General features: G+C 39.9%; 1 protein-coding gene across 1 annotated transcript; it reads right to left on the bottom strand.

Annotated features, from left to right (window-relative positions):
- Window positions 1-2550: 2550 nt before the first annotated feature.
- LOC133367255 (vomeronasal type-2 receptor 26-like) lies at window positions 2551-5412 on the bottom strand. Its single transcript, XM_061591277.1, has 4 exons — window positions 4612-5412; window positions 4178-4405; window positions 3554-3680; window positions 2551-3452 (listed from the first exon to the last, which is right to left on the bottom strand). The coding sequence occupies exons 1-4, from the start codon at window positions 5410-5412 to the stop codon at window positions 2551-2553; spliced, it is 2058 nt and encodes a 685-aa protein (XP_061447261.1).
- Between the last annotated feature and the right edge of the window lie 11403 nt (window positions 5413-16815).

Raw genomic sequence — 16815 nt, 5'->3', positions numbered from 1 at the left:
GGTCATCCAGTGAGCTTCATGGCTGTGTGGGGATTCAAACCCTGGTCTCCCAGGTCGTAGTCCAACACCTTAGCCACTAATTGACACTGGCTCTCAGATGCACTACAAAATGCAATAATGTAGGGATGCACACATTGTAAAATACAATTTGAGTGATTATTTGAGTCAGATGCAATTTTGGGGAGAATTAGTTGCCATCTTCCAAGGCATGGGGCCTGTATAAGCTCAAACAGATACAGTCCTGGGTTTCTCTTTTACCCTGAGTTGTATGTAAATGCATAACACACAACCAAAGAAATAAAAAGAACATTTTTACATTGTTGCATATAAACACTTCTAATCAAAAAATAAACACACAGTTATTTCAATATACAGCCAAAGGAGATATAGATGCACTATAAAATACAATAATTTGGGCATGTACACATTACAAAACACAATTTGAGTGATTATTTGTCAGATGCAATTTTGGGGGAAATCAGTTGCCATCTTCCAAGGCATGGGGCCTATATAAGCTCAAACAGATATAGTCCTGGGTTTCTCTTTTATCCTGAGTTGTATGTAAATGCAGGGAGAGGATCTTGTTTAAATCAGGCACAGACACCACATAAGCTTCCTCATATAAGAATGAGTTTAGAATCACTCCCAAACTGTGAACTTGGTCCTTCAGGGGAAGTACAACCCCAACTAGGAATGGTTGCACACCTCTATCCAGAGACAGCAATTCTCCTATCTCCATGTCTCAGAAATGATATTGTAGAGCATAATCATCTTAAAGCACCTAACATGATAACTTTTCTTCACCAGGTGTTGCGTCAGCCCCTTTGATCATTTTGGTATCCTCTCCTACGTGTTTCACAGTTCTACAATATCATTTTTGAGAAGTGGAGTGCATTGGGGGATCAGGATAGAGGGCATAATATTATGCATGGTGTGGAGCAAGGGGATAGAGAGAGGTTTATCTCTGTCCCTCATCATCATAGATCCCAATGGAGTCATCCAAAAAATATTAATGGTCGAAGATTCAGGACAGAGAAAAGCAAATACTTCACACACACAGTTACACAATGGGTATCACAGAAGAAGAAGAGCCTCTGTAGAAGATACCGGGTCTCAAAGCACAGGAAAGGTGATGATAATGTTGAAAAAGGGTCAGGCCCTAATATCTAATAAATACCTTGAGTTAAAGAGTGAGTCTTCATTATATTGCAGTGCATATCACTCACATGGCATGGATCCATGATCCATTCAAAACTAAGATCCCATCATGGAACAGATCCTCTTTTGAGACAGCTGAAGGAAGCACTTGATGACGTAGACTAATGGGAACCTTCAAGGGTGCTTCACATGTACATCTGAACCCCTATGTGTGTCCACACTGCATGGGACCTAAGCCTACCCCCAAGAGTGAAGTAGAAACTTTTGCTGGAGTCAAACCTGCACATTGCTCTAATGCATGCAATCTTACCCTTAATATCTCAATTAAGAACACACACAAGAGATGTAATAAAAGATTGCTTTAATAAGAGGAAAAGGAAAAAGTGTAGCATTCAGATTTACAGTTTAAAACGCAAGTAGAGTCTAGCCAATACAATCACGCTAGACTTATGAGAGGTAAGAGATGGCCTACTGATTCAAACCCAACATAGTGAACACAAAGATACACACCTGAAATATAGGGGGGGGAAGGGAAAGGGGATAGTAAAGGAATATACCTTGCTTGTAAGACTGTCAGGACACAAAGTCAGGAAAACATTTTCTGTATCTGGCAAGAGTTAGGCTCTCCCTTTTGAAATAACCAGCAGCCAGACACACAACATCTCATACTTCTTTGGTCTGAGGTCCATCACAGTGAACTGGTGTTCCTAGAGAACAATGTGAAGTATCCAGGAAACTGTTGGACCCACAAGTGCTAATTTGACCCATGCAAAACCTTACCTGAAATGCACTTTTGGATATCATTGGGATAGATGGAAAATTAGAGGGAGTGTATGTGTCTGTAATCAAAGAACATGAAAGGATTTCCTTCAAAAATTACCTTTGGAGTTCGTTTTGCATAAGTGGGGTTAAATATTATACCCCCTGTCTCCAGTGAATGTGTTAATGTAAATTCCTAATTCTGGGAAAAACAAGCTTATCTTATGCACTATTATGAAATTTAAATTTGGTTGGGATGATTGCTCAGCTAAAGGGATTATTGTTTGGGTAAATCTTCAATATCAAACATTCCTTTATTATTCACTGCCTAATCTATACCTTCCTTCTTGAGGACAGAAAACCAGTTCTGGCCACCATGAACTTTGGGTAAAGAATGAAGGGCTGTTTCCCAGAGTATACTGTAAGTGATCTCCTATGCCCTGATCCATTAATGTTAACCAAAGAATAAAAAATCTCAAAACATATGGGCATCCTTACAAAGGAAACTTTGTAGAGAGACTGAAATGTAACTTAAAAGTAAATATTTTTAACAATTATTATGCAATGGCAAATCCTTACAAACACCTTTCCTGAAACATATTATTATGGTATAATGGATGAAAGACAAATTATTTAATGCTTTCTCCTTATTAAACTCTCCTTATTGTTTAATTCAGGCCTCAGCAGAATGATGTAACATTTTGGGGAAAAGATGCAACCCAGTAATCCAGCACTGGAGGCTAAGATGGAGAAGATCTCCACAGCCACCATGGCTTTTCCTCTAGAACTCAGGTAAGTGGGAACAAAAGAGACCCACACACTACAAAATGCCAACATGCTGAAAGTAATAAATTTGGCTTCATTAAAACTATCGGGTAACTTGCGGGCTAGGAATGCTACAATGAAGCTCATTATGCCCAAGAGGCCCATGTAGCCTAGGACACAGTAAAACAGAGTGACTGACCCTTCCTTACATTGTACAATAATTTCTCCAGTTATTGAGTGCATGTCAAAATTAGGGAAGGGGGGAGAGTTTATCAGCCACATAGTACAGGTACTTGCTTGAATAAGAGAGCAAGAAATGACAATGGAGGTGGAGAGCCTTTTCCCCACCCACTTCCTCATGCTGGACCCTGGTTTGGTGGCCATGAAAGCGACAACCACAGTGATGGTTTTGGCCAGCACACATGAAACAGCTACAGAGAATACAATGCTGAAAGTTGGTTGCCGGAGAAGGCAGGTCACTTTCCCAGGTTGGCCAAGAAATAGCAAAGGGGAGAGGAAGCAGAGCAGGAGGGAGGCAAGGAGAGTGTAGGTGAGGTCCCGGTTGTTGGCTTTGACTATGGGGGTATGTTTGTGCCTAATAAAAATTATGAGCACTAAGGCTGTGATGAGTGAGAAAGAAACAGAAACTGTGGCTAAACAGATCCCCAGAGGTTCTTCATAAGAAAGAAAGGCTATAACTTTGGGGATGCAAGCATCTCTCTCTCTGTTTTGATACTGATCTTCTGGGCACTGGAAACAGTCATCCACATCTGAAAGACATAATAATACAGTGACATGTTAGTGCCAATTCATCTGCCACATCAAATTCAATCAGCAAGTCTGATGGCAAAATTGCAAGTATATGACCCACCTGTCTGGTTTGATATCTTCCCCTCTGGGCATGGAGCACAATCATAGCAGCAAAACTTTTCCCTTGCCTTCCTTTTTTTCTGATAGCCAGGGAGACAGTGTTCATTGCACACAGAAAGGGGAAGCACCTATTCCCAAACGCAACAGGAATTTTGGGTAGAAGATTTGTGAAGAACTTTGATGTGGATCACCTCCAGAGCCATGCTATATTTTACCAGGTGTGGCAAGAATTGCATGGTGACACTAACAATATACATAAAACATACTGGCTTCCATCCTGAAATTGAGAGATTTGGAATTTCTGTTTTTTATCTAGTTTTTGAATGTGCTAGGTTTGGGATGGGAGATATATGTAGAACCACTTGGATAATTTTTAAAATATTAAGTAATCTATAAATGTTTTTTTCAGTAAAACAAAATAACTATTGTATATAATCATGACATGGCAAGTATAGAACTGCAGTTATTTGGTCCTCCTCTTCCAGTAGGCTAGAATAGTAAATAGTTTTGCAGGCTAATAATTTCAGTAGGGTTATTTACAAGATTGCATTAGACAGAACAAGTGTTTCTTTTATCCTTATGATCCATTTGTAAAACAGCGAGTCTGGAACCACAGAATCCATACCTGGTTAAAGTCTCTGTGCCACAAAATTAAATCCTCATTAATAATGAATTCTTCTCCTTCCAGATCACTGAGATCCACCCTTCCAATGTTCACTCTCTGAAAGGACTTGTTTGGGAATGTGACAAGATTCATGATGTCAAATCCACCTCTCAATTTCCCTTTATCATCGAAGGACATAGTTTCTCCTGCCGAGTTGTTAAATGAAACACCGTGAAGAAATGGGTCAACCTAGTTTAAAGAGAAAACATGGTTTAGGCTGAATCTGATACCATGCTCTAGTGACAGAATGAAATGTTAATCCACAAATCTGTATCGATGACTAAGTTGCAGAATACTTTTTTCATTTGATTTTCACACACCAGATAGCTTGGTTGAATCTCACCATCTATTAATCTGTCCATTGAAATGAGAAGACTTTCATGTGCAGACATTACCTGCCATGAATGCAGTGACTGAAGTTCATCAACTTTACCACATCCAATTGCTCTTTCTTTGGATCTAGATGAGTACATGGCATGCAAAGCGTGAGCCAAAGCATAGACAGCATTGTAGATACTATAGCTGTGGCCAGTCATGTGCATTTCAAAAAGTCCTGTTGTGAGACTGTCCATCTTTTCCTCTCCAGAACATGCATCACTGACGTGCATAGGGAACTTTGGATCTGGAAAGAAGCAGTCAAATGCTTGCTCCCAGAAGTCTTTGAAAAAACCATCTGCTTGGGACCTGGAAGATTTTATGCTTTGAATAAATTCCTCAAACTCCAAGAGCTCTCTTGAGTGAATTGCAAAGGAAATTGCACCTTGGAACAGCTGGAAATCCCAGTTTCTCTGAAGGCCAGTTGATATATAATCTATCTGAGGTGTCAAAATCCACACCTTTCCAATTGAATAGTTTCCCTTTTTTCCATAATCTTGAAAAAACTTGACAGTTTTCAACCAGGAAATTGTCAAGGATTCTCCATAGCATATAACTGTCCTGGCCTGCTTATCTCTGAGAGATGCATAAATTATTGTGATGATATCAAGTATTTTTTCTATATTATCCATATGAACTTGCTGCGGGATTCTCTTTGTGAAGGCTGAACATATTCCATTCTTGGAAAACAGTGGCTCCAGGGTCTTTAAAAAACATTCTCCGCTGTTATCATCCACAGCAAAGAGCCCAACCCATGTCCATCTGAAATACTGAAGTAACCGGATAATCCCTGTATATTGGTGGTTTTCATTTGGGACCATGGAGTAGAAAGAAAAGCTCTGCATTGCTTGCGTGTTTTCTGAGGCAAATGAGCCATAGGTGAGCTAAAATAAAGTGCAAAGTTACTTATTTATTTAATTTATACCCCACCTTTCTTTTCTTGATAGAAAGTCAACACAGCTTACATATGGTTCCCTGGTGGGCACTGACCAGACCTAACCCTGCTTAGCTTCAGTAGGGCGATGGTGTCATGTGCCTTCAGACCGTAGCCTGGGACCAAGTTATTGTGGAGATAAGTTAAAAGACTTCTTAAAAGGTCTATAATTAGACCTTTTAAACACAGTGATGATTAATTTACTGTATATGAAACAGAAATATTACAAATGTGGAGGAAAGTGTTCCAGGTTATTAGCACAAAGAACTAAAAAGAAAAGGGAAAAGGCAAGATTATTTTGTTTAGTGGGAGAAGATGGAACTAATTTGTATTCTGTAGCAGACATAAAAAGTTTCTGAATTTTATAAAAAAATTATATAGATCTGTAAAACCCTCTCCAGAAAACATAGTTAATTTTTTAGATTCAGTAGTTTTACCACAGGTGTTACAGGAGGATAAAGAAATGACAGAGGATCGGATATCCAAGGAGGAGATAGAAGAGGTTATAAAGCAAATAAAAAACTGGAAATGCTCCAAGTCCCAATGGGCATACTACAGATTATTACAAAACATTTTAAAACCTCATTCCCTATTTAGTGAGATTATTGAACAATATAATGGAGGGAGGCTCACTAGCAAGAACATGGCTAGAATTAAAAAAATTGTTACAATTCCGAAGCCATTTAGGAATCGAACAAAAGTTGACTCTTATCAGTTAATCCCATTAATTAATCAAGACTATACAATATTTGGCACAGTAATGGCTAATAGGTTAAAGAATATATTAAGAAAGGTGATTGGCTTAGACCAAATGAGATTTGTCTCTCATAGACAAATGGCAGATTCTAGCCGCAAAATATTAAATACTATTCATTTTAGCAAAATGTCTTCCTCCCCACTGGCAGTATTAGCGCTAGATGTATTTAAAGCCTTTGTCTGGAATGAGAGTTTCTGATTGAGGTGATAACAAGAATGGGGTTTGGCCCAAAATTTAAAGGGTTGATTGAGCGTATATACTTGATTTCTAAGGGTAAAAGGTTAAATAATCTGGATTCAGAGTTGTTTGAAATTCAGTGAGAGACAAAGCAGGGATATCCTTTGTCACCTTTTTTGTTTATTTTAGTGTTAGAACCCCTAGCAATTAGATTACAACATGGAAGAGATGTGGTAGGAGTAAACATAAAGATCAAAAGTATGTGATAGGGCTTTATGTGGATGACATAGTAATTACAACTTCAAATCCTTGGAAAACAGTCGTGGCTTTAAAAAGAGAATTTGAATCTTTTGAACTATTTACAGGCCTCCAAGTGAATTTTCAAAAATCGGAGGCTTTATGCTTTAATGTCCCTCCTAATGTTAAAAAATCATTTTCAAGACTGAAATACCTAGAAGTACAGATCACTAGAAATTTGAACAAAATGTATGAGGAAAATGAGGGTCAAGTCTGGCAGAGTATTAACAAAGATGTGAAAAGATGGAAAAATCCAACTTTACTTTGATGGATAAATTGGCTCTGATAAAAATAACAGCAAAATGTACCTTTTTATTTCAAGTTCTTCCAATTGAGGTTCCTTTAAAGCAATTACATTTATGGCAGCAACATATAAATCAATTTATTGGGGGGCAAAAAAAGAATACGAGTGGGAGGATGGGGAATTCCAAATTTAGAAATGTATTATCTGGCAATCAGATAGGCCATATCATCCCATTTATATTAGGAGATACAAGATACAGTGACATTTGTGGGTATTTGAGCATGAACTGTGCCTTTCAGGTCCTGCCACAACATCTCAATGGGGTTTAGGTCTGGACTTTGACTAGGCCATTCCAAAACTCTAACTTTCTTGTTCCTCAACCATTCTGATGTAGACTTGCTTGTGTGTTTCGGATCATTGTCTTGCTGCATGACCCAGCCGCGCTTAAGCTTCAGCGTCCAGATGGATGGCCTGACATTCGCCTGTAGAATTCTCTGAGACAAAGCAGAATTCATGGTTCCTTCAGTGATGGCGAGTCATCCAGGTCCTGATGAAGCAAAGTATCCCCAAACCATGACTCTGCCACCACCATGCTTGACTGTAGGTATGAGGTTCTTCATGTGGAAAGCAGTGTTTGGTTTTCACCAGACATAACAGGGCTCATGTTGCCCAAAAAATTCCATCTTTGACTCATCTGTCCATTGAACATTGTTCCAGAACTCTTGAGGATCAACCAGGTGCTTTTTGGCAAACTCTAGACGAGCATTCATGTTCTTCTTAGTGAGCAGTGGTTTCTGCCTTGCTATTCTGCCATGAATAACATGTTTGCACAATGTCTTTCTGATGGTGGAGTTATGAACACTGACCTTGGCTGAGGTGAGAGAGGCCTGCAGATCCCTGGATGTTGTTTTGGGGTCCTTCATGACTTCCTGGATGATTTTACGCCTTGCTCTTGGAAGGATTTTGGCAGAACAGCCACTTCTGCTGTCCCAAACCTTCTCCATTTGGTCAATATGGTTGTGACTATGGTTCAGTGGAGCCCCAGAGCCTTAGAAAATGGCTTTGTAACCTTTTCCAGACTGATATGCATCAACAACTGTTTTCCAGAGGTGTTCAGTAATTTCTTTTGATTATGGCATGATGTGGCTTTAGAACCTGTGTGCTGGCAACTTCAATCTGATGGCAAGGGCCAAAGTTAGCCAGATTTATATTGGACAGGGCTGGCCCAAAGCAGGCCTGATTGTTTACCAAGATATTCCAACTTCTGGCCCTAATAATTTCATTCATTGGGTTGAGTTAATAGGGGGACAAATACTTTTTCACACAGGGGCATTGGGTGTTGCCTAACTTTCTTTAATAAATAAATGAAATAAATATCAAAATGTTTTGTTGTTTGTTCACTCAGCTTCCTTTTTGCCTAATATTAGGTTTTGGTTCAAGATCTGACAACTTTCAGTGCCAAAAATATGCAACAACGCAGAAAATCAGACAGGGGGTAAATACTTTTTCACGGCACTATAGTGTAATATTTTGGGTTTATTCTCTTGGCTATGTTTACATTTTGTTTATTTTGAAAATAAAATTTATATTAAAAAGAGGCTTCTTCTATGCTGTTTTATGAAAATGAGCCATAGGTGACCTAAAATAAAGTGCAAAGTTATTGTGGAGATAAGAGACTTCTTTCTCTGCTGTTTTATGAATAATCTATTTGCTGTATGAGTTTATAGGTTCAGTGAGAGCCAGTAAAAGAATTTCCTGCTTTTACATTCCCAGGTTTTGAGAATATAAGGCGATTTCTGGGATTTTCCCCAACTAATTAATTTGATTTGATAATGAAAAGAAAAGAATGTAATCTTCATTTCCCAAGATAATGTCCCTACCTGTGGAATCTTGTAGACGCTTAAGATGTCTGCTATGTGGAATGCAATGTCAGGGGAAAGTCCCCCAATAGCAGCTATGAGGTTTGTCTGGGTGTCACATTTGTAGTTAGCAACAAATCTATGTGACTTGAAGAGCAGATCCAGAGTGGTCCGATAAGTCATCCGTGCATCATAGTAGCTGTCATAGATGTGGAACCCAAGTGTGACATTGGGCAAGATCTTGGGATTCGCATTGATCTCTTTTATGGCGAACACCAAGGCCAGGATATGCTGATAGAATTTTGTCACTACACTGTCAATAGAGTAAGTACATTCTCTCAGGAATATTAATACTTCAGAGTATGACACCATTGCTCCATAATCCCATTCATTTCTGTAAGAATATCCTTGTATTTCGTGCTGATTTTTCTATGCAATAAACACTTTCAGCCAAAATCTATCATCTTTATTTTCCCTTGGTTTTTCATTTTTCAGTCACAAATTCAATTTTCAACATTTTCTCTCACTTTGATATTTTTTATTTTTAAAGTCCATATGAAAATTATTCAGCATTTTATTTCAAATTTCTCCTGATATCCCATTTTTAAAGCAATTTCCCTTAATGTAATGCATATCTGTATGTCACTAATGCATGCATTTTTATGCTCACTTTCTCCCAAAATTTATATTTTCACACACATTATGTGGTGAAAGAACTGCACTACTAAATTTAGAGACGTGTACATTTGGAAAGACAACTGCATTTCAGTTCATGTCTTTTCTCAGGAAGGGTGACTATGAGTGTTTCATATTAAAATGCCATCTGAATTTCTCTCCCACCCATTACCATTTGAATTTCTTGTGGAGATCAGTTTGTAGAAGCTTTCTTTTCCTCTTGCCTCCCTCTTTGCATTCTGGCTATTTATATGCACCAACTTAGGTGACCAAAGATCATATTGAATGTAGTGATGCAATGAGTGCCTCTTACACACACATACACAAGAGGGGAGGTTTCTCTGTGTGTGTGTGTGTGTCTCTCTCTCTCTCTCACACACACACACGCACACACACACACCCATAAGTCCACTTAGGTAGGAAGCTACAGAAACTGGAGAAAACAATGTGCTTTGATTCCCAATTCCTTGAACTTTGGTCCCCCTCTCAACCTCCCCCCCCCACACACAAAATCAGTTCTGAGCATCCTGAGAGATGATACATTTCACTTTTGTTATTGATTCTGTATTATGAAGTTTTTGTTTCTGTCTGATGGCACTCTGCACAATGCCCCTCCATCACTGTAGGTTGGTGTGTGTGTTTCTGTAATAAAACAGAGAAAGCAGAGATTTGATTTCTGTTCTAAAATATTTTTGCTTCTGACTTTGTCAAGTGCTCTTTTTTCCTCAGAAGAGCTTACCAAGGCAAAAGCCAAAACATATTGCAACAGAAATTAAATCTCTCTTTTGTCAAATCACAGTATCATATATATTACTTCAGTGAGTAACTGAATCCTGAAAGTGATCCAGAGCATGCTGGTGTGAAGCACTGTTGGATGCTTTTTAACACGCACACACACAGAGAGAGAGTCCATGAAATTTTATACCACAAGACTCTTCCATGCTTTTATCAGTGCATCTTTTCATTTAACAATCTTCTTAATTTTACTTGAAGTCTATGTGGTTCATTGTAATTATTTTGGTATCTGTCTCTGTGCATGCATTCCATCTCCTCACTGATGACTCCACTGCAGAGCTACAGCCATCGGTAGCTTTCTGGGAGCAGCATCGTTGCTGATTATTGAGGTGCCAATCTGTGCCCATGCACTCGCTGCTCCTTACCAGGAGTGATGGAGGTGAGATGGCAGTGAAGGCGGTACTGTGTGGGCACACCTGAGGAGTCAATCTAGCCAGTGCCCCTATGCAGCCCTCAGATCATTGCTGCCTCACCCCTCACTTCTCAATAAGTGGCAGTGATGTTGCTGCTGGGAGGCGATTGTGATCCACTCCTGCTTCACACCCCCATGCTGCTTCGCAAAAGAGAAGAGCATTCACTGGAGGATGATGGTGTCCATATTTCATAAACTTAGTGGAATGCAGAAGATTCAGAGTGTAGTTCAGAAGGAGGAGTGGACCTGGACTGAACATGTTCTATATGTACTTTCTTTGAGCATACTGTTACTCATGTGTGTGTGTGTGTGTGTGTGTGTGTGTGTGTGTGTGTGTGTGAGAGAGAGAGAGAGAGAGAGAGAGAGAGAGAGAGAGAGAGAGAGAGAGAGAGAGAGAGAGAGATCTGAAGGATTACAGAAGAAAAGAGGGGGAAATGTAACTGCTTACTGTGGAACCTCAAACAGCTTCTGAGAAGGACACTCCTGGAAAGAAACTTCAGGAGAATGGTAAAAGATCTGAGAAACAATCCCACCAACAAGGAGGTCACCTGGCTGGTACCATTCATGAGGAACAGGGATTGGGTCACCCGCAGGGCACTTCATAGTATCCACTCTGCACACAATGAGAGGCAGCAGAATCAGCACCAGAAGCCTCACTAGCATGGCAGCAAAGCTCCTCTCAAGGCAGACTCTTCTGTGTTCACATTAACTGCTTGACTCTGTACTGGATACTGTCTGTCTCTGACAATGCACTTCTTAAAGGGAAACCTCTCACCTTTGCTTTCAACAGCACCAACAGTGTTACAAATGCTTTGGATACTAGCTTCGACTGGTAATACTCCAGTTTTAGTGCTGTCTGATTAAGATGAAAAAAAGAGAGTTGTCAGTAATACTATTAACTGAGACCTGCCTGCCTCTTCATGCCCCCACTCCCAACTCTCAGGGGCACAGGGGCTTATTTATAACTATTTCCAAGCTTGCTTATTGTCTCTTTTCTAATGTCTTCTAGAAAAACTTTAGAGGTTTGGCCAAGTGGACAAATTATTGTGGTTTGGATAATTGCAGGGGAAGATAATTAACTTCAGATTTTAGGCTTCAAGTAATAGGAAATATGTGGGGTCTTTTATTTATTTATTTATTGTAGACGAGAAATGGTTCCAGATTTCCCTGTTGAGCAAAGCCATCATCTTTTCCAGGGAGACAAAGTAGTGCTAAATCCTAATATGCAGTCCACTGTCTGCCACCAGTTTTTACCAGTAAAAAGATCCTTGATTTAACCTAAAACTATAAGTGAAATCATCATATTCCCACAAAACACAATGGATGCAAGGAAAGGGTAGAGAGAAGCTGCAAGTGGGCTATAGGTGCAAGACCCAACAGATGGAAGAATCATTTTCTCCATGTAGACAATATGGAAATGCAACACCCTCACAATACAATATCATCTTCAGGAAAGATGTCTGGATTGCATGAAAATGGGTACTACTGCAGACTTATTACACAGCAACCTGGTAATATAGAAAGAAGTTACCCTGATGAACGGAACCATTCTGCCAAGCCAGTGGGAAATTGCTTAAGAAGGCTCTTTCAAAAGTTCCCCCCCCAATTAAAGGAGAACATCCTATGTGAGAGATCACAATTCAGCTGCAGTTTCCTAGCTCACCAACCCATTTGGAAAATTATAAGTACTGCTGGGCAAGATCTTTAACCTGAGAAAGATCTCAGTGAACTAGAATGCTATTTTTGTTCTTTTGTAAAGCTGAGTGGAGGAGTGTATTTCTTTTTCAAAGCTTTTTCTGTAACTGCTGTGTTGTTTTAATAGAATTGTTTATTATACAGCCACAAGAGTGGCTGTATACTATAGCCAACATGGATTTTTCACATTCCACAATGTTAAATTGAAAATACCCCCATGACATTCTGATGCTTCCCATAAGCTCATTTCAAAACAAACCTTACAAAACCTATAGTCCTGAACTCATAAATGCTTGCTTAACAACACTCTCAAATTTCATGGTGATACACAAAACAGTCAGAGAGAATTGAGAGTTCAAAGTCTAAAAAGAGAGGGAAAAAACCCAGACCCCTTTTGGACTTTTTTCTGCCAGAGTTCTCATAATCTGTTGAAATTCATTAAAAATCAGCCATGGTCACAGAGTACCTGTAGTCCTAATGCTGACCTTGTCCCCATACTCTGACCTTCATCTTCTGCAGTGTAAAAGTTAAAAAAATGCCTGGCTGATTTTTAATTAATTTAAGAAATTTTGGCTGGAACCCTATGATAACATGGGGCATGCTCAGTAAGAACCAAATGTCAGAGTTCTAAAAGCCAGACTCACTTCTGCTGGGCTTGCTTAATCAGGGGGCCACACCCACACCAGACTTTGATTGCACAAGAGACAGTCATGGCTTCCCTCAGAGAATCCTGGGAAGTGTAGTTTGTGAAGGGTGCTGAGAGGAGACTCCTGTTCCACTGAGAGAGCTCCAGCGGCCAGACTGGTTTAACAGTCAGCCACTCTGATTGAAGGTCTGTGAGAGGAACAGGGTGTCTCCTAGCAACTCTCAGCACCCTTCACTAACTACACATCCCAGGATTCTTTGAGAGACGTCATGACTGTCCAAAGTGGAATAAAGGCCTGGTGTGGATGTGGCCAGGGACAGCTTTGGTTTAAATTTGGGTGGGAGGCTACATGTGCCTGCTGTAGAATAAAAAGGTGGGGGAAATGCTGAAAAGCAATGATACTATTCACAGTGTTTTCCATTTAGAAAGGAAAGGGGCTTCCCCTCTGCCCAGTGCCCTCTCACACAATCTCCTCCCCCTCCCCTCACTGCCCCCCCCAGGTCAGTCTTGGACTATGACCTGGGAATACAACAATATATACAACAACTGTTGGGGTAAAATATCACAAATACACAACAAATACAAAAACAACTTATGAAGTGCCTAAACATGTGACCTGCAACATTGTCATATTTAATGTTGAACTGTGTAGTAGTTGTTCATACGTGTGTTGACCATTGCAGAAAACAATGTCGAAACGCATTTGGTCACATGTGGTATTTGTGATATTTTACCCCTACAGTTGTTGCTGTATATATTGACTGTATTTACTCTTGATTAACTAGCTGTGATAGTGATATATATCTCTTTAAAATAATTTTCCATAAAGGATCCACACCTTCATTACTGGCAGTTTTTAGTGTTTTTCTGGTTCCCAATTCTTTTTCCTTTATGCTATGTATGCCCCAGTTAGCGAGACGGGCCATTAACCTGATGTTAATGTTAAGTTCAGCAAGGCTTGTTCTTCTATGTGCTTAGTTAATCTAGCTTTAATAATACTTTCTACCAGTTTTCCAGGGACAGAAGTTAAGCTAACTGGCCTGTAATTTCTGGGATCCCCTCTGGATCCCTTTTTGAAGATTGGCGTTACATTTGCCACTTTCCAGTCCTCAGGCACGGAGGAGGACCCGAGGGACAAGTTACATGTTTTAGTTAGCAGATCAGCAATTTCACCTTTGAGTTCTTTGAGAACTCTCGGGTGGATGCCATCCGGGCCCGGTGATTTGTCAGTTTTTATATTGTCCATTAAGCTTAGAACTTCCTCTCTCGTTACCACTATTTGTCTCAGTCCCTCAGAATCCCTTCAGTTGTTGCTGTATATATTGACTGTATTTACTCTTGATTAACTAGCTGTGATAGTGATATATATCTCTTTAAAATAATTTTCCATAAAGGATCCACACCTTCATTACTGGCAGTTTTTAGTGTTTTTCTGGTTCCCAATTCTTTTTCCTTTATGCTATGTATGCCCAAGTTAGCGAGACGGGCCATTAACCTGATGTGCTTAAGTTGTTAAGTTGGTTGCACAACAAATATTACACCACATTGTAGGGACAGTTTTAGATTAAATCAAGGATCTTTTGGTTTATTATTTATTTATTTATTTATTATTTGATTTATAGCCCATCCTTCCTCCCAGCAGGAGCACAGAGTGGCAAACAAAAGTGTTAAAAACACTTTAAACATAGAACAAAGCACTTTTCTTGATCCCATTCCCACATGTTCTAGGTTACAATTTTATTGAACTGAGAAATGTTTTCTCCATTTTACTGGTAGGGCCTTCGCAGTGGTGGCCCCCAAATTATGGAATGATGTACTTGACGAGGTGCACCTGGTGCCAACACTGTTATTTTTTCGATGCCTGGTCAATACTTTCCTCTTCTCCCAGGCATTTTAGCATGTGTTTTTAAATTGTTTTTATATTGTTTTGAATTTTAAAATTGTGTTTTAAATTGTTTTTAAAATATGCTTTTAAATTGTGCATTTGTTTTAATGTTTTTGATTGCTGTAAACCGCCCAGAGAGCTTCGGCTATGGGGCGGTATACAAGTGCAATGAATAAATACATAAATAAATAATAAAAACTGGTGGCAGACAGTGTCTGAAATTTTAAAAGGGGTAGGCCTAGAAGTAGGCATTGTGAGAGCAGGGGCACAGGATATAAATTCAGAAGAGCAAAATTACCACAGGCCTAACCACAAGTGCCAAAGACACTTGAAGAGAGACACTGCTTACAAGTGCCTGTACGCTAATGCTAGGAGCCTCCAAACCAAGTTGGGAGAACTGGAGTGCTTGGTCTTTGAGGAGAGCATTGATATAGTGAGCATAACGGAGACCTGGTGGAATGGAGAAAACCAGTGGGATACGTTTATCCCTGGATATAAACTATATCGGAAGGACAGGAAAGGACGTATTGGTGGCGGAGTCGCTCTATACGTGAAAGAAGGCATTGAATCCAGCAAGCTCGAAACCCCAAAAGAAGCAGACTCCTCCACAGAATCGTTGTGGGTGGTGATACCGTGCCCCAGGAGGGACTTAATACTGGGAACGATCTATTGTCCCCCTGATCAAATGCTCAGGGAGACCTTGAGATGAGATATGAAATTGAGGAAGCATCCAAACTAGGAAATGTGGTAGTAATGGGTGACTTCAACTACCCGGACATAGACTGGCTGCATATGTGTTCCAGTCATGACAAAGAAGCAAAGTTTCTAGATATTCTAAATGACTATTCCCTAGACCAGTTGGTCATGGAACCGACCAGAGGGACGGCAACCCTGGACTTAATCCTCAGTGGGGACCGGGACCTGGTGCGAGATGTAAGTGTTGTTGAACCGATTGGGAGCAGTGACCACAGTGCTATTAAATTAAACATACATGTAACTGGCCAATTGCCACGAAAATCCAACACGGTCACATTTGACTTCAAAAGAGGAAACTTCACAAAAATGAGGGGATTGGTAAAAAGAAAGCTGAAAAACAAAGTCCAGAGGGTCACATCACTCGAAAATGCTTGGAAGTTGTTTAAAAACACTATATTAGAAGCTCAACTGGAGTGCATACCGCAGATCAGAAAAGGTACCGCCAGGGCCAAGAAGATGCCAGCATGGTTAACGAGCAAAGTCAAGGAAGCTCTTAGAGGCAAAAAGTCTTCCTTCAGAAAATGGAAGTCTTGTCCGAATGAAGAAAATAAAAAAGAACACAAACTCTGGCAAAAGAAATGCAAGAAGACAATAAGGGATGCTAAAAAAGAATTTGAGGAGCACATTGCTAAGAACATAAAAACCAACAACAAAAAATTCTATAAATACATTCAAAGCAGGAGACCATCTAGGGAGACAATTGGACCCCTGGATGATAAGGGAGTCAAAGGTGTACTAAAGAACGATAAGGAGACTGCAGAGAAGCTAAATGAATTCTTTGCATCTGTCTTCACAGTGGAAGATATAGGGCAGATCCCTGAACCTGAACTAACATTTGCAGGAAGGGATTCTGAGGAACTAAGACAAATAGTGGTAACGAGAGGAAGTTCTAAGCTTAATGGACAATATAAAAACTGACAAATCACCGGGCCCGGATGGCATCCACCCGAGAGTTCTCAAAGAACTCAAAGGTGAAATTGCTGATCTGCTAACTAAAACATGTAACTTGTCCCTCGGGTCCTCCTCCGTGCCTGAGGACTGGAAAGTGGCAAATGTAACGCCAATCTTCAAAAAGGGATCCAGAGGGGATCC

The sequence above is a fragment of the Rhineura floridana genome, chromosome 11 (genome assembly GCF_030035675.1).
Source record: "Rhineura floridana isolate rRhiFlo1 chromosome 11, rRhiFlo1.hap2, whole genome shotgun sequence".
Taxonomy (NCBI): domain Eukaryota; kingdom Metazoa; phylum Chordata; class Lepidosauria; order Squamata; family Rhineuridae; genus Rhineura; species Rhineura floridana.
This window is presented reverse-complemented; position numbering and strand designations above follow the sequence as displayed.

Excerpts from the sequence above, each read along its gene's own strand:
- LOC133367255 (XM_061591277.1), bottom strand. The coding sequence starts at position 5,412 with ATGGTCCCAAATGAAAACCACCAATATACAGGGATTATCCGGTTACTT. Across the intron at positions 3,681-4,177 it reads GGCACAGAGACTTTAACCAG|GTGCTTCCCCTTTCTGTGTG; the intron begins GTATGGATTCTG and ends GTTTGGGAATAG. Across the intron at positions 3,453-3,553 it reads GAAGATATCAAACCAGACAG|ATGTGGATGACTGTTTCCAG; the intron begins GTGGGTCATATA and ends TATGTCTTTCAG.